At 35.9% G+C, this 21,586-nt stretch overlaps 1 protein-coding gene across 2 annotated transcripts in view; it reads left to right on the top strand.

Annotated features, from left to right (window-relative positions):
• HACE1 (HECT domain and ankyrin repeat containing E3 ubiquitin protein ligase 1) overlaps nt 1-21,586 on the top strand; it is a 105,948-nt gene that overhangs the window by 10,665 nt on the left and 73,697 nt on the right. Inside the window, exons 5-6 of one of the 2 annotated variants that reach the window (XM_001501736.7) lie at nt 3,655-3,730; nt 10,809-10,940. In XM_001501736.7, the coding sequence (XP_001501786.2) occupies nt 3,655-3,730; nt 10,809-10,940 (208 nt within the window). The remainder of the gene's footprint in view (nt 1-3,654; nt 3,731-10,808; nt 10,941-21,586) is intronic. The other variant, XM_014734298.3, reaches the window with a different exon arrangement.

The raw sequence follows: 21,586 nt of genomic DNA, 5'->3' as shown, positions 1-21,586 counted from the left end.
GATATTTAAAGTGTATGGCTGATGATTTGATATCCATATACATTATGAAAAGTTTCCTCTCATCTAGTTAGAAACACATCTGTCACCATCATCTCATGTATTTATCTTTTTATATTTTGGTGAGATCATTTAGGTTGGAGGCAGTTACATCTTAAAGGTAAAGAAATATGACAGATATTACGTGATTCACGTGGCAAGTCAATGAAGAGAAAAGGAATAAGAGTAGTTCATAAGCCTCACATAACTTCTAATTTGGATGCCTTTCTGTTTCTGTAAATATTACTTTTGATACTCAATTCTTAACTATTTTGGTTTTTATTATTTATTAAATGGATGTTCTGTCCAACTTAGAGGTGCTCAGTAAATGTTTGCTGAGTGACTTGAGTACTTGTTACTTCTGTAGCCACTAATGTTTTCAGAAATAGCTTCTTACTGTAATTTCTCTATGCGTTCCAGTTTGTCTAGACTGGAGCAGAAGTCAGGGGAATTCTGCCCCTTTTGCTGTTCCATCTGTTTTTTGGGGGGTTAGTTTTTTGTTTTGTTCCCTCGCTATCATTGTCAGATGGGTAGTGTATTTCTCTTGGCCTGCTTTATCATTTCTCTCTTGACCCGTTAATGCTGGGAGCATTAGTACTGAATTGCCTTCCTTTCCAGTAGAAGACCCATTAAGCTGCCACAAAGCACTTGGATGACTGGTCCCTGTGTCATTTGGGTTACCGTAAGCTTCCTATAATTGTTGCGGTATCTGGGCAGGAAAATACTTGCTTCCTGTACGGGAGGATCCAGCATTGGTTACGATTGCATGAGAATGTTGAAAAGGGAAGACTTCAGAGTTACTGTGTATCCTTAGGTTGCATATTGGTCAGATTTGAAACCTGATTTTTTCGGCTAGATTGTGAGCTCATAAAGGGCAGAGCCCGTGTATTAGTTAATATTTTAGCTCCAATTCTTAGCAAAATAGGTGCTCACTTATTGGGTTGTTTTGATTTACTCAGGTTCTGGAAAATAGGAATAATGACTGTTAGGTAAGAAAAAGAGGATATATTTCTCTCATATTGTCCTGTACCATTTGCAGTTCATTTTGGGTGTGTGGGGCAACATTATGGATGCTGCTTTTCTTCAGCAGCTCTTACCCTAAACACTTCTTTGGGACTGTTTCTTTGGCTCATTCCCACCTAAGTGTTTATTTTGGTAATAGGCCAATGGTCCATGGCAGGCTTTTGAGTAGGTTTTAGAAATCCAGCAATATGGTTACAGACACACACACACAAACGTTTTAAACAACATGTTCATTTTAATAGGACGGTCTGGTCTGTTGTCTCAAGATTATTGAAGATTTATTTCCTAAGATTTTTATAACAATGTGTTAGATGAAGGAACTTTGTAAATGTTTGGACTTACAAGTTTGCTGAGAGCTTTAATTTCTTCGGTTATAATGCTGATTTTAAATGATATTTAACTTTATTTCTGATCCCAAAATCAAACCAAGAAAAGCAATTTGTTAGTTTTCTTTTCTTTTTTTGCTGAGGAAGATTCACTCTGAGCTAATATCCATGCCAATCTTCCTCTATTTTTTAGTATGTGGGCTGCCAGCACAACATGGTGGCTAACAGAGCAGTGTACGTCCATGCCTGGGAACCAAAATTGGCCCACTGAAGTGTAGCACGCTGAATTTAACCCCTAGGACACTGGGGCTGGGCCATAGTTCTCTTTTCTTTTGAAAGGCTTATTCAGTCAATGAAAACTTTAGCTATTGACTTATATGATTGATAATTTAATAATCAATAAAGTTTTGTTGAGTTTTACTGAGAGCACCTACCTATGCTTAGTACTGAGTTGGTTAAAGAAAAGTGATATAATTCATGGTGTGAAGAAATTTATGATCTAATTGAGTAAGGAGTAATATATACACATATATACTATACGTACTATGTACTCTATATCGTATACTATGTATGTAGTATACTTGTATATATTAATATTATATATACATACTATATTATATAACATATGCATAATATATTATTACATGTACACTATTTTATATTTTATATGTATAACTGTTTACTTAACTAGATCATAAACCTCTTCATGCTGTGGATTGTATTTCCTTAATTCAGTACTGAGCATAGTCCAGCATGTATTTTAAATGTGTATTGTGTGTGTATATCATTTGCAGTTTTCAAACTGTGAATTTTCATTTTATTATTTAATGAGGGGGAAATTGAGATGAATATTGAATAGTGACTAGGAATGGATCAAGCTAAGGGGAAACATTGTGAGCAAAATGAAATGGGTAGGCAATTTAAAAGGGGACAAAGGACTTGAATAGACATTTCTCCAAAGAAGAGATGAAAATGGCTAATAGGAACGTGAAAAGATGCTTAGTATCACTCATCTTTAGGGAAATGCAAATCAGAACTTCACTGAGATACCAACTCACACTTATTAGTATGGCTATCAAAAAAACAGAAAGAAATAAGTGATGATGAGGATGTGGAGAAATTGGAATCCTTGTGCTTTGTTGGTAGGAATGTAAAGTGGCACAGATGCTCTGAAAAACAGTTTGGGCAGTTCCTCAAGAAATTACAAATGGAGTAACCGTATGATCCAGCCGTCCCACTTCTGGGTATATACCCAATAAAGTGGAAAGCAGGGTCTTGAAAAATATTTGTACACCCATGTTCATAGCAGCCTTATTCACAGCAGCTAAAATGAAATCAACCTAACTGTCCAATGGCGATGAATGGGTATGCAAAATGTGGTATATACATACAATGAAATAGTATTCAGCCTTAAAAAGGAAGGAAATTCTGACGTATATGCGACAGTGTGGATGAACCTTGAGGACATTATGCCAGGTGAAAGAAGCTAGTTACAAACAAGACAAACACTGTATGATTCCACTTTTATGCGGTACTTAGATGAGGCCAAATTGTAGAGACAGAAAGTAGAATGGTGATTGCCAGGGGCTAAGGGGAGAGGGAATTGGGAATTACTGTTTAATGGGTATGGAGTTTCAGTTTTGCAAGATGAAGAGTTCGTGAGATAGGTGGTGGTGATGGTTGCACAACAGTATGAATATACTTAATATGACTAAACTGTACACATAAAATTGGTTAAGATGATAAATTTTATGTTATGTGTATTTTACCATAGTACAAATAATCGGAAAAAAATGAGTGGGGGGATGCATAGACGTGAATTTTATTAATTTTGTGGTTATGTTTTTGTAACTCATCTTAGTATTAACTTTTAAATATTTTGCAATCTGGATGTAGGATACAACATTGAGGCATCGTTTTGCTATATCCATTCCCCTTCCATTGGACTTACATTGTCTTATATTTCTAGTGAAGATTGCTGTTCCAGATATTCAGTCAATGCTAGAAAGTTCTCAGAATTTTGAATGATGAATTTGTCCCAATGACATGGAAACCTCATTGTGCCTTTTCTTTATCCTATTATCTTTGAGTCGTAGAAACAATTTTGTATTCTATTTCAAATGTTATAGTGTTTATTTAAATATTGCAGATATACATTGATACTTGCCATCGACTAATGTTGAGTGTACTTAATATTTCAGTAAAATAATTGTCATTTGTTTATTTTTCTGGGACCAGTTATCCGTGACTGTCTCTTTTTCTTTTTCAGGCAGAAGAAATGCATGAGTAAATTATTAGAATACAGTGCTGATGTCAACATTTGTAATAATGAAGGCCTTACAGCAGTAAGTGCTAAGAATTTTATCTGAGATTTTTAAAATATGTTTTAGAAATTAGTATTGAAGGTGATAGTAATGTAAAGTGTAGTACAAGTGTTTCTGCAAGTTACTTCTTTGTGATAATTAAGAAGATGCAGAATGGTTTGAGATAGAGTTCTCAGCTCTATTTTATTAGGGGAAGTTACGGTTCACCACATTGCTCCTTTCTCCTTCTTTTTAAGTTTATGACCTTTCATTTATTTTGAAGTCTTATTCCCTTAGCTTTTGTCACTGACTTTCAAGGGACTTCTTAGGAGCATCTCTGCTAGGGTGTGTTACGAGTTCATTATAGGAGAGCTGTTTTTCATTATGTCCTTTTAAATGCTTTTCATGTGTACACTGAAGGAAAATTGGATGGCTAGGCAGAAAGGAAAAGAAAGGAATGAAGGGAGTGATGACTCACCTGTGTTTCTGCACTCAGAGATAATCACTGTTAATATTTTGGCCTGTATCCTTTCAGACTTGTTATATCTTACTCAAAACTAGTATTTTTATTCATTTTGCCATATGACTTTCTTTTCAAAAAAAGTTAATGTATTTTTGATCTACATAGATATTATAGGGAGGTAGTGTGGGATATTTCTGAACAGATTGTTGAAATCCAGAAACGTTAATCGAATTGTCATTATTTAGTGGAGCATTATTTATTACAAAAGTAGAGATAAAATAGAATTATGTGATTATTGAGAAATTATTTTGAAGTCATGACAGAAGACGTTAAATTTTATCTTCCTGTATGTGAGGTGATGGATGTATTAATTGACTGGATGATGGGAGTCCTTTTACAATGTATATCAAATCATCACATTGTACACTTTAAAAATCTTATAATTTTATTTGTCAGTTATACCTCAATAAAGCTGAAAAAATTTTTTTGCCTTCCTTTGGTAGTATTTGTAGATATTTAATCTTTTATTTTTTGACTAAAGAATATTGAGTATTTATGTGCCATGCCAGTTTTTGAGGCCTTTCTGATTAAATTCTTTTTGGTGAGGTAGGGGGCTGGGGCATTAAAAACAGCTTCCCTAACATTTGAATTATTTTGTGAATGACTTATTAAAGAAAAAGCTCAATCATGATTATTATGTGGAATCCACAATTTCTGTGATAATCCTGATTTTTCTTATATATTAGCAATATAGCACCATCTACTCTGTAAAGAAAAACTGTATTCTGAGTATCTCCAAGATGCTTAGTGATATTGTAGGTACCATAGAGGGTTATTAAACTATGAAATTGACAAAGCTTATCCTTAGGACATTATCTGGCATAGGCAAGATAAGATGTCTAATATTGAGGCTGGCCCCGTGGCTGAGTGGTTAAGTTCATGCACTATGCTGCAGCAGCCCAGGGTTTTGCTGGTTCGGATCTGGGGCGCGGACATGGCACGTTGAGGTGGCGTCCCACATGCCACAACTAGAAGTACCTGCAACTAAGATAGACAACTATGTACTGGGGGGATTTGGGGAGATAAAGCAGAAAAAAAAAATGTCCAATATTAACATAATATGTTTAATCACGTAAGTTTGTATCTGCTAATTTCTCCCCTTCACTCTTGAACTTTAAGGGAAGTGGAGTAGAAAATTTTTAAAAATCAAATTTTTATTTGAAAAATTATCCATGCATATATTTGAAGAGTGAAATTATTCTATAAGGCTTATTATAGAACAGTCTCTACACTCCTGCCTGGGACCGACCTTGATGTTCTCTCCTGGGGCTCTGAATGGTGTGATGTGCCTCCTCCTCTTGGAAACTGTTCTGGCCCCCAGATTTGTTTCTGCCTAGTCCCAGACCACCATAGTGGAAATGAATTCAACAGCCGGGCCCATTGACCCCATCAGCTGAAGCAAGATGAGATGGTGAAAATGTGTTGCTGCAGAATTGAACAGTTGCCACCAAATACGTGGGACAGTAAAGCCAGGGGCTTCTGAGATGGAAGAGACCTTCAATGGGGAGCCAAGAGTCCCAGGATTTTTCTCACAAAAGGAGAGAACGGTTGACTGCATGCTTTCTAGACTGGTCACCCTCACAAAGGACTCCTCATGTTTCTTCATTCATTTGTTCTTTCAACAGGAATTTCTTGAATACCTACTATGTGCTAGGCACTTCACTGGTGTGGTGATAGAGCAGTGAATATGGCTGATCTGATCCTTCTTGTCCCCAAACTTCCAAAGGAGACAGGAAAGTCTTCAGGCAGTGGTGACACAGTGTAATGAATGTCAACATAGGAGCCGGAGATGCTATCCAAGTCATAGGAGGGGACCCATCCTCACCTCGGGCATTGGAGGAGGCATCCTAGGGAAGCATCACATGGGCTGAGGCCAAAGGGTCAAATAGAAGTTAGACTGGTGGAAGTGGTGGTTGTAGGGTTGGCAGTGGGAGTTGGGAAGAGAGTTCTAGCTCTATGGAAGTGGTTGGCAAAGACTTAAAGCATGTAATTCTCTTCACCTTCAAAGTCACTCTTCCACTTTTTTCAATAAAGTATATTCTATGCTTACCCATCCTGAATGTTGCCAAGGTGCATTGTCAAGGATGAGGTGGGGATAGAGCCAAACAAAAGAATAATTCCAAATGTTGGTGTCTGCCAAGGCACCATCATTCAGCACCATAAACCATAAGCTCAGGGCTTTGTAGACTTTTCCCTGCCTTATTTATATTGCTGGTAGGGATGAGGTATTTAGACTTGAGTTGATTTGTTCTGAACTCAGAATTATCAAAGTGAGACAATAAGAGTGATGGAATATTTGTTAACGTGCCTATACCATCCCCCAACTACTGTCAAAGAATTCATTGCCTCTAACAGAGAGTTCTATGAGAACAAAGCAAAAGAACATCCATAAGAACTACTGAAGGCAGTGATGACTTACTTTACCCAGGTGGCAGAGTCAGGGTGAGATCTTTGCCTTATCTGTCTGGAAGAAATGGAGGAAATGGGCAGTGACTGCTAATGGGTGCAGGGTTTCTTTTTGGGGAAATGAAATGTTCTAAAATTGGTCGTGGTGATGATTGCACAAGTCTGTGAATATACTAAAAACCAGTAAGTTGTATACTTTAAATACAGCTTACTTTAAATGGATGAATTGTATGGCATGTAAATTATATGGCTTTATACCTCAAATAAATATACATCTACCTTATGATACCCTCCCCCTAAAAGAAAACATTCTCTTGACCTTCCTCCCCAGCCTCCAAACTTCTCACTCAGGAGTCACCTCCTCTCAACGGTTTTAATGGGTTTAAAAATTTTGTTTCCCTATATCTAAATAACATGCTAATATTGCTACCTTTTGATTTTTCAGTTTTAGGCATCACCTACTGACTTTCTGGAAGATAAGGTTATTGCTCTCTTTTTCAGCCACTCCCATTATCCATCCTGTACAAGAACATTTCCCTCATAGCCTTCAATCTAGTCATAATTTTAGTTAGATCATTTTTCAGTGTTTTCATTTTTTTTTTTTTTAAGATTTTATTTTTTTCCTTTTTCTCCCCGAAGCCCCCCGGTACATAGTTGTATATTCTTCATTGTGGGTCCTTCTAGTTGTGGCATGTGGGACGCTGCCTCAGTGTGGCTCAATGGGTGGTGCCATGTCCGGGCCCAGGATTTGAACCGACGAAACACTGGGCCGCCTGCAGTGGAGCTCACGAACTTAACCACTCGGCCACGGGGCTGGCCCCAGTGTTTTCATTTTTTGACTGTATAAAATTTTTCGTAATTAGGCCAAGTAGTTTGCTGTAGTTACTTTCTTACACAGCATTTGCTTTTCATGTAGTTAATAATTGCGTTAAGAAAATTGAGATAACTGTAGATTCATATGCAGTTATAAGAAATAATACAGAGAAATCCTCTGTATATTTTGCCCGATTTCCCTTAGTGATAACCGTTTTCAAAGTTGTAGTATAATACCATGGCCAGGATATTGACGTTGATACAACCTATCTTAGTCAGTTTTCCCCAATTTTGTTTACTTGTATCCAGTTTTACCTGTGTGTGTATTAAGTTCTGTACAGTTTCATTACCCATGTGGATCCATCTGTCCACTATCACAGTCAAGATTCTGAACGTTTCTGCTTCCACAAAGATGTCTTGTGTTATTCTTTTATAGCCACAGCTTTCCTCCCCTTCACTCCCAGCCTAAGCCCAGGCAACCACTAATCTGTTCTCCATTTCTAAAATTTTGTCATTTCAAGAATGTTTTATAAGTGGAATCATACTGTATGGAACTTTCTGGTATTGGCTTTGTATGCTCGTTATATTTTCTGTGTAGACGATCATCTCATCTGCAAATAGAGATAGTTTTATCTTTTCCTTTCCAGTCTATGTATCTTTTATTTCTCTTTCTTGCCATATTGCAGCTTTAAAATTTTTTTAAGTTTTATGAGTATTTATTATTAATTCATTACCAGATTTTCCCTGAGCTTTGTGAATATCCACATAGTATGTATTCAGTACCTTTCATCTTCCTGATTAGTTTTGAAGGAGTCTCTTATGCAGACTTCTGTTTTCTCGAAGCTGAATCGGTTGACTTCTAGGCCTGCTTCACAGCTGTTTGGAATGTCTCTTCACAATCTTCCTGGAGATTGCTTTTGCCTTTCTCTTGTTTTGTTTTTTTTGTTATATAGGTTCTGTGTCTGTCTTTCCTAATTACTATTCTGTCACTTTACTGGAGCACATTTTCTAGTAGTTAACTGAGAAAGGGTGCATGGGAGGTAAATTTGTTGACATTTTGCATGACTGAATATTGCTTGAGTCTTTGAGTCTGATTATGTAATTGGTAATTTAGATGACTAAAATTCTAGGCTGGGCATCATTTTCCCTTAGAATTTTGAAAGCATTGCTTTGTTGTCTTCTATGAAACTTGGTGCCATTTTGATTCTTGATGGCTTTTGTGAAACCTGGTTTTTTCCCTCTAGAAACTTACAGAATCTACTTTGTCCTTAGAGTTCTGAAATGTCGTGGTTATATGTCTTGGTTTGTATTAATTTTATCCATTTGGCTGGATAATACTGAGGCTCTGTCAACCTGGAAACTCTCATGAGAAATTTTCAGAAATTATTTCTTTGATGATTTCCACTCTTGTGTTTTCCCTATTCTCTCCATTTTGAATTCCTATTATTTGAATATTGGACCTCTTGGGCTAGCCTTTTAATTTTTTTTTGTCTTTTCTCTTGTTTCTCCTTTTCTTTGTCTTTTTGTGCTTTCTGGGGGACTTCCTTAGTATTATCTTCTAAGTCTTCCTTTGAGTTTGCCTGACTATCATAGTATTAATTTCCAAGAGTTCTTCTTCCCGTTTTTTTTTTGCCCTGTCCCTTTGAAAAAATAGTATCCTGTTCTTGTTTCTTTTTTTCTTTTTTTTAAGATTTTATTTTTTCCTTTTTCTCCCCAAAGCCCCCCGGTACATAGTTGTATATTCTTTGTTGTGGGTCCTTCTAGTTGTGGCATGTGGGACGCTGCCTCAGCGTGATTTGATGAGTGGTGTCGTGTCCGCGCCCAGGATTCGAACCAACGAAACACTGGGCCGCCTGCAGTGGAGCGGGCGAACTTAATCGCTAGGCCACAGGGCCAGCCCCTCCTGTTCTTGTTTCGAGGATGTAGTCAGTATGTTTTCTCCCTGAGCGTATTAAATATAGTTTTTTCTTTTGCAGTTTTTTTCTTGAATATTCATGGTTCCTTTTCTTCTCTACTTTTTCTTTTTTGTTTGTTTTGTGTTTTGTCTTTCAAATTAGATGCATTTGTCAAATGTTTGGTGGAACAGGGAGAAGCTGTCTGAAAAGTCTGTCTGAATGTGTGAGGTCTTTTCACTGGGCTTCAGTGTAGAGTGATCTGCTTGGGCGTTTGCCTTCAGGATCCTTCCTGATGGTAGTTTCTTTGGCATTTACTCCTGAGCTGGTCGGATTCCTCAGAGGAAGCTCTTCCAAGTGCGAGCAGCATGTTAGCTTTCTGGACCCTGGGTAGAGGGGAAGGCTTTGGGATTTCAGTATTCAGTGTGTAAACATGCACTTGGTCTCTCTCTTGCAGCGTGATGTTCTTGCTTCAGCGTCCCTGGTGTGTCTTATCTAGAGACTCTGAAGCCTCTTGTGCTCTGTCAGGTTGGGGAGGGGCAGGTATCAGCCTTGCAGAATAGGGGAGGGATGGGGACCTAAGGGGCTAAATGTTAATGTATGTACTTTCAAGTGCTGTGTTTTTAGTCCCACGTTCACCCCTGCATGAGGAGGGTTCTTACTACCGGTTCTTAAGCCTTTGGGGAGTTCTGTGATCTGAATCACCTCCTTCTTGGCTTTCTTGACTACTGGTTTAGGACTCAGCTTTTTGTTCTGACAAGTCAAAAGCTTCCAGCTTTCAAGATTTGTTGCTACTATATTCTCTCCTTTTCTTTATCTTAATGGGTCTGTTGTTTAAGAAAAAGTACTCTTCTGTCATTTCAGTGGTGTTTGGGGAAGAGTAGACTGATGCATGTGTTCACGCTGCCATTTTAAAACAGAAGTTTGATGATAGATTTTTTAATGGAAAGAGGTCAAATAAAAAATACGTGAATGTCATAGTCCACAGTTTTAACATTGATTATCTTTGAGTGATAGACTTATAGGTGTTTTATATTTTTTATCTTCCCTATATATTTTATTATTTATGTATGATACACGCATTACTGGTCAAATACCAGAAGTAAAGAATATGACACCTACTGTGTTAATTACTTTTTAACTTGTTTGCTTCTCGGGAACGAAAAATATCCATTATCTTTTCTCTAGAGACAAACTGTGCATAGAGTCCAGGGTCATCAGAGAAGCAGAGTATTTGGTGATCCTAAGTGTAGTATACTTAACTACTTTGAACGATGAAGCACTTGGTTTTGAAATAGATGGTGGTGTAACCTACATCTTGATGCATATTTTTACCCCGTTAAAAAAATAGGAAAAAAGTATATGTGCTTAGATTTTAATATTTAATATGCATGTGCTCAAAGTTGAGAAATAATAGTGTTATTTATCTGCTGTTTTTATATGAAACACTCTTGCACAAATGTTAAGTAACTAAATGGCTGCACAGATACACTGGCTGGCTGTGAATGGGCGGACAGAACTACTCCATGACCTTGTACAGCACGTCAGTGACGTTGACGTTGAGGACGCCATGGGGCAGACGGCGCTGCATGTGGCCTGCCAGAATGGTCACAAGACGGTAAATTCAGCCATGAGGACTTTAAATTAAGTTGCATGTGTTTATTTTTGAAAACTTGGAATTCATGGAAAGTTTTTCTCTGCATTATTTTGGAACATGAAACGTCATAGCAAAATCTTGTAGCATTTTCTGCATCATATGGACTTCTGATTAATGTATTCTATGTGGATAAAAGGAATAGAAAATAATGCTTTTAAATCTGTTTAAAATATTTGTGATTTGGATTTCAGTTTTATTTCTGATTCATAGATTTTCATATGAATATACTAAAATTTTTCAATGTAGTATGTTCACATAATTTTAAGTTATGTTTATTCTGTTCTGTTTTATCAAATAACTTTTTCGTATTTTATTTTTTACCTTTAAACCTCAGTTATTGGCATTAGATAGTGAAGAAAGTGAGCACCAACATTGCCTGAATAGTTCAACTTGGATTATCATATTTTTCTGTTGTCTTGGAATATGATGCAAGTACTAGAGTGGTGACAGTTGTATTCTTTCTTACTTTAGATTTCTAAAATCATACATATGTTTTGTGGCAATCCTTTTCTGTTATTGCCATATATAAACATTTGGCTTTTGAAATTGCTAATAGTTTTCTATCTTGTTAGGAGACTTTGCTGCCTTATATGAAGATTGTTAGCTTAAGATTTTAGGTTAAATTTCTGCTTTGCTATAATTTCCTATCCTGGTTACTTTCAGGTTTTTTTCCCCCACATTTAACATTATTGATAATAGAATGTTATTTATTTACTTGCTAACCAGAACAATAACAACAACAAAAACCAACCGAAAACGTAAATCACCGCCAACAGCTACAAAGATGCAATGTTTGTTTGTTTGTATTGATTTTTTTGTACACACTCTCTATGAGTCTTTGTTGAGAGAATTTCTAAGTGGAATCTGGATTTCCATCTCTGCAAATTTTTTTTTCCTAATCTGGGTTCAGGATGTAGGATTCTACATGTTTAGATGCTGTAGGTATGACCTCAGTTCATGATTCTTTAAGATAGTGAGGCCAAGATTGACACTGTCTTATGTTTATTAAGAGTTGGAGAAAAGGAGGGATGTAGGATTGGTTTTTTCTTTCCTGGAATTTCTTCTGAACACCAATGTTCATTTTTATTTTTTTGTCTTTTGTCATCTGAAAACCAACCCAGTGTTTTCAAGGAGTATTCTTTCTCATCAGTTTGTACTTCCTCAGAGTCAACACTATTGAATTTAAAAAGTATTCTGTGTGGAAAAAAAAATTATCTGAAATGTCTTAATCTTGAATGGCCCAGGATTTTAAGCAACTGTTGCATATTAGGGAGTGAGTCCTGCTGGTAGCTCTCCTAGGACAGAAAAGCACCTACTTTAATGTAAACACTCTCTGCTATAACAGATGAGTGGAGTGTTGTTTACTAAGATTGCAAACCCTACCTGTTTCCCAGGAACTTTTGTAGGAAAAAAGTGGAATTCAGATTAGAAATGATCTACAAAAGCTAATTTTAGCTGCCTGAGTCAGTGAAGAAGCAAGAATTACAAAACATTTGTTCAAAGCATGGGCATTACAGACTGCATTAAAAATTTAGAATTGCTTTCTGAAGTTATTGAAGAGTAGTTAGTATAAGTATAATATATTCCATATGGTTTACAACCTAAAGCAGGTGTGGTAAAGTAAGGGAGAATTCCTCATAGTCAAATGCCTTTGAAGAATTGTATTCTCAGAAGATTTATAAGAGAGCCTGCCTTCACTGTGGTGATGAGTTTCACAGGGTGAGATTTTGCAGATATAGTAGAGGAGGAAAGGTACAAAAAGCCCTGGTGACTTGTGGTTGATTGTATTGGTGAGTGAGATCCCATCCCGTTACAGTTGGTCAATTATAGTTATCTGCAAGGATCAAGTAAAGAGAATGTTTAACACTATTTTCTGAATTATTTTATGCATCTTAACTCTTTCTTCAATTAGGGCAAGAAGGAATCTTGAAAAATTAGTCTATTTCCTAGCCTCCAGGCTGAATATACCTGTAAAAGTCTGTGTTGATAGTTGTGTTCATATTATCTCCATCTCATAATTACTCATGTATTTCTGGGACATGTTCAAATCTCAGTGGGTTAGCATATCCTTTTATCTTGAGTTGGATATGATTTACTGGGCTATGAGATATGATAAGTTATTACAGGGTAAGGGATTATTGATTTTTTTTTAACCCTTTGTGTATCTTTCCATAAGTTGAACACTGAGTCTAAAATGCTTTGTCAGGTATCCTAGTGACTTATTTTAGCAGCAAGTGAAAATGGCCTTTTTCTTGTCTCAAAGTAGCCAGTTGTTGCATAAATTCATGAAAAGGTCTTCAGACTTGTGTCCATGTAGACATATACCCGTGCACATAGGTTTCAAGATTTTATTTTATTTTTAAGCTTAAAAGCTTGCTTATTGATTATATTTATTTTATTGAATAAAATATAAAACATAAAGAGGAAAGAAACTCCATTTTAAAATATTTTTAAAAGCATGTCTGTTCTTTTCAAATCAAAGAGGCAGATATGATAAATTCTTTACATTCTACCTTCTAATCTCATTTTAGGATAGATCTCAGGAGTGCATTGAAAAGATTTTGAGCAACTGGCTAAGAGTTCTAAAGCTTTGTAGAATTTATAATTGAGTACTATATTCTTGCATCTGATGACAAGAAATGCTTTTCAGATTTGTGTTACTTTTTTTAAAGATGAAAGATTTGGAAAAAAGATGATTTTATGTCATAAGTAAGAAATCGAGTAATCTTTGCCCTGGTTTCATAGAGATGCATCTGTTTTGTTGGAGGTAAACTGAAATAAAGGTCCCATCGTCCTCTTGTTGGAAGGAGGCGGTTTGGGCGGTTGAAGAATGCATTCCTACCGTTTTTGTCCTGCAACATAATAGCACTATGATTTTGAACTACTTCTATTTCTATTTAAAAATGATCAGATGAAAGAAATGGTCATGACTCCTTAGTAATTTAATTTTTAACTTTCCTTACGTTAGCTGTTATTAGCTGTACAATACCAGAATTATGCTTTGTCTTTGGATATTGATTTAAAAAAATCATTTCAGAGTTTGGTTATTCAGCTGGCTTATTATACAGTCTTTGACGACTTTTTCTTCCCCTCACCTTATCTATCTCCTAAGGTATTTTCTGTCTACTGATTACATAATTCAGGAAAGTGCTGTGAACACTTTGGAAGACACGTAAGAGCCATAATAGTATTGGTACTATTACTGACGTTATTAATGTGGATGACGTGATTCTGCAAGAAAAGTACAGAGAGCATTATCTGGACCCTTAATTCATTTCCTTTTTTTCAATAAGCTAGGCCTAGAGTGTTGTTTAATTTTTAATCTCAGTTTTAGAAAGTGTAGTAAAACCTATTACTATTCTACACAGATATAATTGACTCCAATTTTTTGGGGCATAAACTGAACTTACTTTTTGGTAACTTTTTTCTTTGTCATTAGTTCTTTAAGATTTATTAATGTATTGAATTGCCACAAATGATTGATAACTGTTTTCCTGGAATAGCTTGGATTTATAAACCCTAGAGAACTATCAAATGGTTTAATCTCAATTTATGTAAGTTAGAGTACACAGCAGGATTAGTTTATGAATTCACTGAAAAAAGCAATTATCAGAATAAACTTTATATTGTTAAATTTGTATAGCTGAATATGAAGCTTCACAAACAGTCTAAAATGGTAGTTGAACCCTGCTTAGAGTAGATTTAAGCTCCTGAAATTTAAAAGCAGTTGTTTGACACTGGTGTTATAGACTATCTTTGCTAGAACTGTCTGGGTTTTTTACTGAAATTGTAGCCTTTTGAGGGAACAGTGCTCACCCACATTGTCAGCTTTCTTGATATCTTTAGCTAGCTCCCAAGCTTTTTATCCAGAGAATTACAGGACAACCATGCACACTTAATTGAAAGCTTTTGCAAAAACATTAATTGCATTCAGCCTTGAGGCACAAAGGTAGACTGACTAACATTTCAGAATGTATTTTTAGAATTAAAGAATTTTGTTTATCCTAATGTTGGAATTCTCCCTTAATCACTTCTGGGAAATGTGAGCAAATAATGGTTCTCCTATTACTGTTATTTTTCTAACACAACTGGATAACATTGATTTTTGCTGGACATTACATAAGGGTTCAAAGTCTTGATAGGTTTAGGTGGATGGTTTCTAGAGAAGACCTGTATAAACCCGTGACTGATTAGTGAGTTGGCCATTATTCTTATTGCATAAGTTATTTTTGCATTGCTGTTAAGTCATGTCATCAGGATTATTTTTAATAAAAGATAAACAGAGATGCTTTTTTGTTGTTGTTTGGTCTTCTTTTAGCAAATAATAATACCACAACTCAGATTTTTACTTGTAGTTTTAATAGTGAATATCTATTCCATTTTACTTTGATCAGTGTTGTTTAGAGAGTTGACATTGATAAAGTAGAGCTGCCGTGGGTTTCTTGCTTTGTAATTTAGCAGTGTATTGGGCACAGGTGGTCTTGGTTAGTCACTGCCTTCAATTAAATGACTTTTGAGATTGACCCAAACATTAGCTTTGTGCATTAGTTTTCCACTCAGGATATTGTTTTATCACTTGAAAGGTCATGAAGTCTGTTGAAAATGTGTTATTTCTTCTTAAGGGTTTCTTGAAGGCTATAGGAAAATTCCCTTTCAATAGTGTTATTTCAAGGTTCCTCCCCTGCAGTTTCTTCTTCTGTGAAGAGGAAAGCCCCCATTGTAGATTATCTGGGAATAGGAGAATAGTTTTGTTTTTTGTTTTTTGGATTTTTTTTTAGGTAGGGAGGGTTGGACAGGGAATTGAAGTGATGAATTATTTTAAAAGCATATTTTGGTGATCGAAATTAGGCACGTAAAATGATTTCAGTTCAGTGTAGTTCTTGAAATTATGTGTGTTGTATTAACTTGAAAAATGTAGATAATGAGCCGTCAGTCACAGATACTTATGTTGGTGTACTTTTACACGTGTATATTTACTAAATTGTAAGCTGAGGAGCTGAATTTTTACAGGTAAACGAGAAGCCATAAAATTTTGAAAACAGAAAAACTTATGACCATCGTAAATCACAGTTATGCTTTTTTGGACCTGGTGGCCTACAGTCTGTTAAACAGACACAGTTTAGTTTTCACAGAAGTATTTGTAGGGCTTTAGGGGTGACAAATTTGCTAAAACATATTGAATCTAAATCTGTCAAAGAGAATCCTGTCAATTTTTCTGGCTAGAACTATCACCCTCTAGCACGCTACGTATTTTGTGTATTTCTTTTGTCTCTTGGTCTTTTCCACTGGAAGGTAAGCTTAATGAGGGCAGAGATTTTTGTCCATGTTGTTCATTGCTGTAACTCCACCACCTAGAGTATCCACAGCACGTAATAGACATTGAAATTTTTGTTGAGAGAGGACTAGGCAAATGCAATGTCAGTTTGCGTGGTTTTTTCCTGCTATTTTCTTTCCATTTCTGAATGTTTGTCACTTTTTTCTTTTGTACCTTTAAGTAGAGCATATATTGATAGTGCTGATTCTTATAAAACGTCATATCTGATTTGTTGGCATCTGTCACTGAAAATCTCTGCATTTGAGAATCCCTAGGGATTTCAGTAGTTGGCTGCAGAATTTATTCTTTTCAGTTATGTTTTTGCCTTATGCTTCTTTGTAATTTAAAATCCTCAAGTAGTATTGTTTCTTCAAGAGCTTTTATGTATTCATTTTAATTTAATACTTGCTCAGAGTTTTGTCTACCTGAGTTTTACCAGTTTCAGAGTTATTTTACCCTTTGTATACGTATAGTTTTACACAGACTGGAAATTTTTAAGAAAACCTGTGATTTAGGTTGTCTGTTGCTTTCTTGCTCCTCCTGTTATGCTGTTTAATCAGTAATTGGATTTTGCATTATCCTTTCTCCTCCTGTTTCAGAGCTTTTACAGAAAGAAATCTGCAGACTTTTTTTTTTTTTAAATCACAAAGATTGATGGCTTTTCACTGATTTCAGTGCTGCAAGGCAGTTTTTTATTCTTCACATTCAAATCCCTTTATATACTTTTTATCCTTACTCTGAGGGAAATGGATTTTTCTCCCTGTTTATCTCCAGGCAACGTTTTACCTATAATTGAAGCTATTGAAAGCTTTTTAGAAATGTGTGTTTCTAGAGCTGGCCCGGTGGCATAGTCGTTAAGTTCGTGAGTTCTGCTTTGGTGGCCCAGGATTCACAGATTTGGATGCCCAGCGTGGACCTACGTACCACTTGTCAGCCATGCTGTGGAGGCAACCCACATACAAAATAGAGAAAGGTTGGCACAGATGTTAGCTCAGGGACAGTCTTCCTCAAGCAAAAAAGGGGAAGATTGGCAACAGATGTTAGCTCAGGACCGGTCTTCCTCACACACACATACAAAATATGTGTTTCTTTTAATGGTTGCATAGTTTGAGGATCTTAATTAGGATAATTTTATTAGAAAATCAGAAAGATTTATGAATGGTAAAGAAAATACTTGGAGTGAGCTATTTCCGCTTTCTTAATCAATTGTTTTTCTCTCTTAAGAACAGAAAGAATTTTTAACGTCTTTGTAGGATATTTCCTATATGTAAGGATATGATAGGAACATGTGACAGTTCATATTGTAAATCATGCTTTTTTGCTATAATTTGCCTGAAGTTTGTCTCACCACTTTGTTGAACAGTAGAGGGATATGTTAGTCTCATGGCTAAATTGTTTTTATACTGCAAGCTCTACAGTATAAATAAAAATACAGAAGTACTGTAAAAAGTATATGGTTTTAGAAAGGGCGTTATTTTATAACTAGATGTAAATAGCTGACTAGGCCCTTGAGCCTGACTCACAAATCGTTGTTTAGTTAGGGGAATTAGTAGATCATCTAAGATTAATGTAGTGTATGAAGATATGCTGAATTAGCCATAATACTATTAAGTAATCTGAATTCAGAAAAAATAAGAATTCCTGTCTTTTGGTAAATAGCATAGTGGTTATGAACATGGTGGCTTAAGGTTTAATTCCTGCTTCCCCGTTTGTGTGTTGGGTGCACATTACTTGACCTATTTGAGACTCAGTTTCCTACTTGTAAAAGTGGAGAGAATATCAAATTCCTCACAGGATGCCTTCAAAGAAATGATAGATGCTTTTTAGCACAGTGTCCAGACAAATGGTAAGGTTCTTCACATTATAATATCATTATGTAGTTTTAACAGATAGATAATTTTTATGAATGCATTGTATGTTTTGTTAATAATCACTTGATTTCAGCTTCTCTCTGGATTGCTGGGTTTTAATTGCATGTTAATGTATATTTTCGATATATTTGCTTTCATCTCTCCTGAGCCTTTTGAGAGATGGCTTTCTGTCTATACTCTCTATAACAGTTAGTGAATGTTGTTGCTGCTGTCCATCTCACTCCTGTTTTGGGACCACACAGATGCAGCTTCTAGGTCAAAAATCAAAAAGGGGAGAGCCATAATCAAAAGGCTCCCAAAGGCCTTGTCTTAGAAAATAATGACCTAAATGCTTGTTTTTCTTATATTTGAAAGCTGTACTTGACCACTTTTCCTTGTGCATAAAGGAATTATGTAGCTAATAATTAAGTTCTATGTAACAATGTGTTTATTACGTAGATTTTAGAATTCCTTTTGGGATAGAAGTAAATTCAAGTAGCAATACATGAATATTATATTTTAAAATATTTTTTATCAAAATCTTTGTAATAAAACATGATAGTCCCTTAAACCACCCTTCTTCTTTGTCAAATGATGATCACCAGGCAAGTTTTTATTTTTTTTAGCTTTTCTTCTGGTATCTATTTCCAAAGAATATGGTTCTATTGCTCTTTCTTAATTACTTCTTTTAGATACCACTGAGTCATTTCCTGTTACGGTAAGTGAGGGTTTAATTCCTTTACGTCTTCCCATGCCCTCTTTCTCCATTTCTAAAATTACCTATATCGTAAACTTCGGTTAGACAATATTAGTTTTATATATAGTCAGGTAAATATTGTTTTCTGCTGAGTCAAATAGTGAACTATAATAACATTTTCTATCTAGGGTGATTATTTTTATTAAAGTTAATAATTGGCTTTGCCCACTTTTCTTTTTATGAATCAGTAATTCCTCCTATGTGCTCCAACAAGATATCTCTCAGTATTGTATACTACACAGACAAATTCATTAGATAATGTCACTTCTATTTTTTTCCTCTAAACCTGAGAATTTCTTAGTTTCTCCTGTTTTTGATCTCCAATATTCTGGGTTCCACATCTTCTATTTTGGTGTATTCTCTTGTTTTGGAGGATAGTATCCTTCAGTAGCTTCTTGAGAAAAGGTGCACTGGAAGTGATTTTTTTGAAATCTTAATGTAGCTAAAGTATGTTTTTTATTTAAAACCATGTATTTGAATGATAATGTGGCTGGCTATAGAGTTCTACATGGAAGTTATCTACCTTACAGTTTTGGAAGACATTTCATCTTTTAGATTCCAGTGTTACTGTTAAGTTTAATGACTATGTAATTATTGTTTATCTCTGGAATCTTATATCTCCAGTATGATGAAATTTCACTGTGATATGCCTTGTTGAAGATCTTTTAATTTACTAGACTGGGCACTCGGTGAGCCTTTTCAATCTGGCAACTCCTGTTCTTCAGTTCTGGGAAATTTTTTGATATTATTTCTTGATTACTTCCCTTCGTTCTCTCACTTCTGTCATTTTCTGCATTCTTGTTTTCTATGCTATGTCTGCCTGGATTGATCTACAGTACTAATTTTCTCATTTTTCCTATTTTCTTTGTCTTTTTGTTTTACTTTTTTTCTTGTAAAGTTTTTCAACATTGTCTTTCCAAACTTCTATTAAATTTTTATTCCATCATATTTTTAATTTCTTATTCTCTGAATATTTTCCCCCCAGTATCGTGTTCTCATGGCTGTAATGTTTTTTTCTCTCTGAGGGTATTAGTTACTTTTCTAATTTTTGTTGTTTTCTTTGGTTCCCTTTATTGTGTTTGTTTTTCTGACTTTCTTTTCTGGTTTTAATTTTGTTTTTCGGGTTAGAGGCCTGCTTCGGTTGCCTCTTTAATGTTGTCTGTGCATTCCTATGTCGTGGTGAGGCACTAAAACATTGGCTGGAAGCGTTGTGTACATGGCTGGGTTTGTTGACTGTCCTCATAGTATGCCAAGGTTTCTCAATCTCGGCACTATTGAGATTTTGGGCTGGAAAATTCTTTGTTGTGGGGCCTGTCTGTAGGTTGTAGGATGTTTAGACATATCCCTGACCTCTACCCACTGGCTGCCGATTACACTCTTCCTACCCTAGTCATGAGAATAAAAAAAATCTTCCGGCATTGCTGAAGGTCCCCTAGGGGACAGCTGGGCTATTTGACAGGTGAATCTGTAACGCCATTATCTGTGGGACTGTTGTCTGGTGCCACTCTCCAGAGAGGAAACTTTCAGTCTCTTCCTGCTTCAGGCTTTAAGTCCGGCTGCTGGATTTCTGGGAGCCTAGTGGAATGTGGGGCTGGTTTTCACCTAATGAGTTATTTTCAGCATGGCTCCTCATCCCTGCTCTTACCTGTATTTCTTGCCTGCCAGTCCAGGACCTCCCTCTTCACCTTGTCCTGAGAATAAGCCTCCCTACCTCTGAGACGCTATTAGGAGGGATAGTGGCTAACTGTATGTGATGGGGAGGAAGGGTCTAGGGGAGGTTCCAACTGGTTTTTATAGGCTTTCAACTCCTTCTGCTGTTTTTAGCTGTATGTAACCGTTCCTATCTTCCAAGGTACCTGGTACTTCCACTTCCTGTGTTTTGTATGTGTGTGTGCTGTAGCAAGAATTTGCTGGTTTGTTGTTGGAATCCGCATTTGCAGGCTCTTAGACTTCAGCTTTCTTTGATCTGCTAAGTCACTTACTATTCCCCCACTGGCTTGCTATTTTCCCAAAGCTTACTGACTTATCTAGTTGCTGTTGTATTCTTTCCTGTTCTTCCTTGTGGATTTATCGTCTTATTTTACTGACATTGTACTAAGTTTCAGAGCAGCAATAAACATAAATGTGTTCAATCTAGAAGTAATATTTAAAAGTCTAATTCCAGAAACTTAAGCTTTTACTCATTTTCTTCCTTTCTGCAGGAGAAATTCAAATGAGGCTCATAGGAATAGAACCAGAAAAGACTTTCCTTGTTAAGGTTTTCAGGAGAGCTTCACCCTATCCCTAACCTTCAGATGTGCATCTTTAGGATCTTATATTAGCTTACTGTCCCTTAGTATGAGTCAAATGATTGCGGAAATAGAGCTTAGGGGACAGAGAATATATGAATGACTATCAGAGAAACTGAGGCAGTATTGGCTACTGTTAATAGCAAAAGGACTTAGTTTTTTAACATTTTGTACTTTAATAATTATGCTCTCTGATTTTTAGAAAGTTAGAGCTCTGGTACTTTTGTTTTTAGAGGCAAAATTTTTGGTTTTTAAATTCAAATATCTGGAGCAGCACAGTCCAATTTACTGGCCACATGTGACTATTTAAACTTAATTATAATAAAATAAAATAAAAAATTAAGTTCCTCAGTTGTACTAGCCACTTTTCAAGTCCTTTGTAGCTACACGTGTCAGCG

The sequence above is a fragment of the Equus caballus genome, chromosome 10 (genome assembly GCF_041296265.1).
Source record: "Equus caballus isolate H_3958 breed thoroughbred chromosome 10, TB-T2T, whole genome shotgun sequence".
Classification (NCBI taxonomy): Eukaryota; Metazoa; Chordata; class Mammalia; order Perissodactyla; family Equidae; genus Equus; species Equus caballus.
The sequence above is the reverse complement of the archived record's forward strand: the minus strand, read 5'-3'. Positions and strand labels throughout refer to the sequence as shown.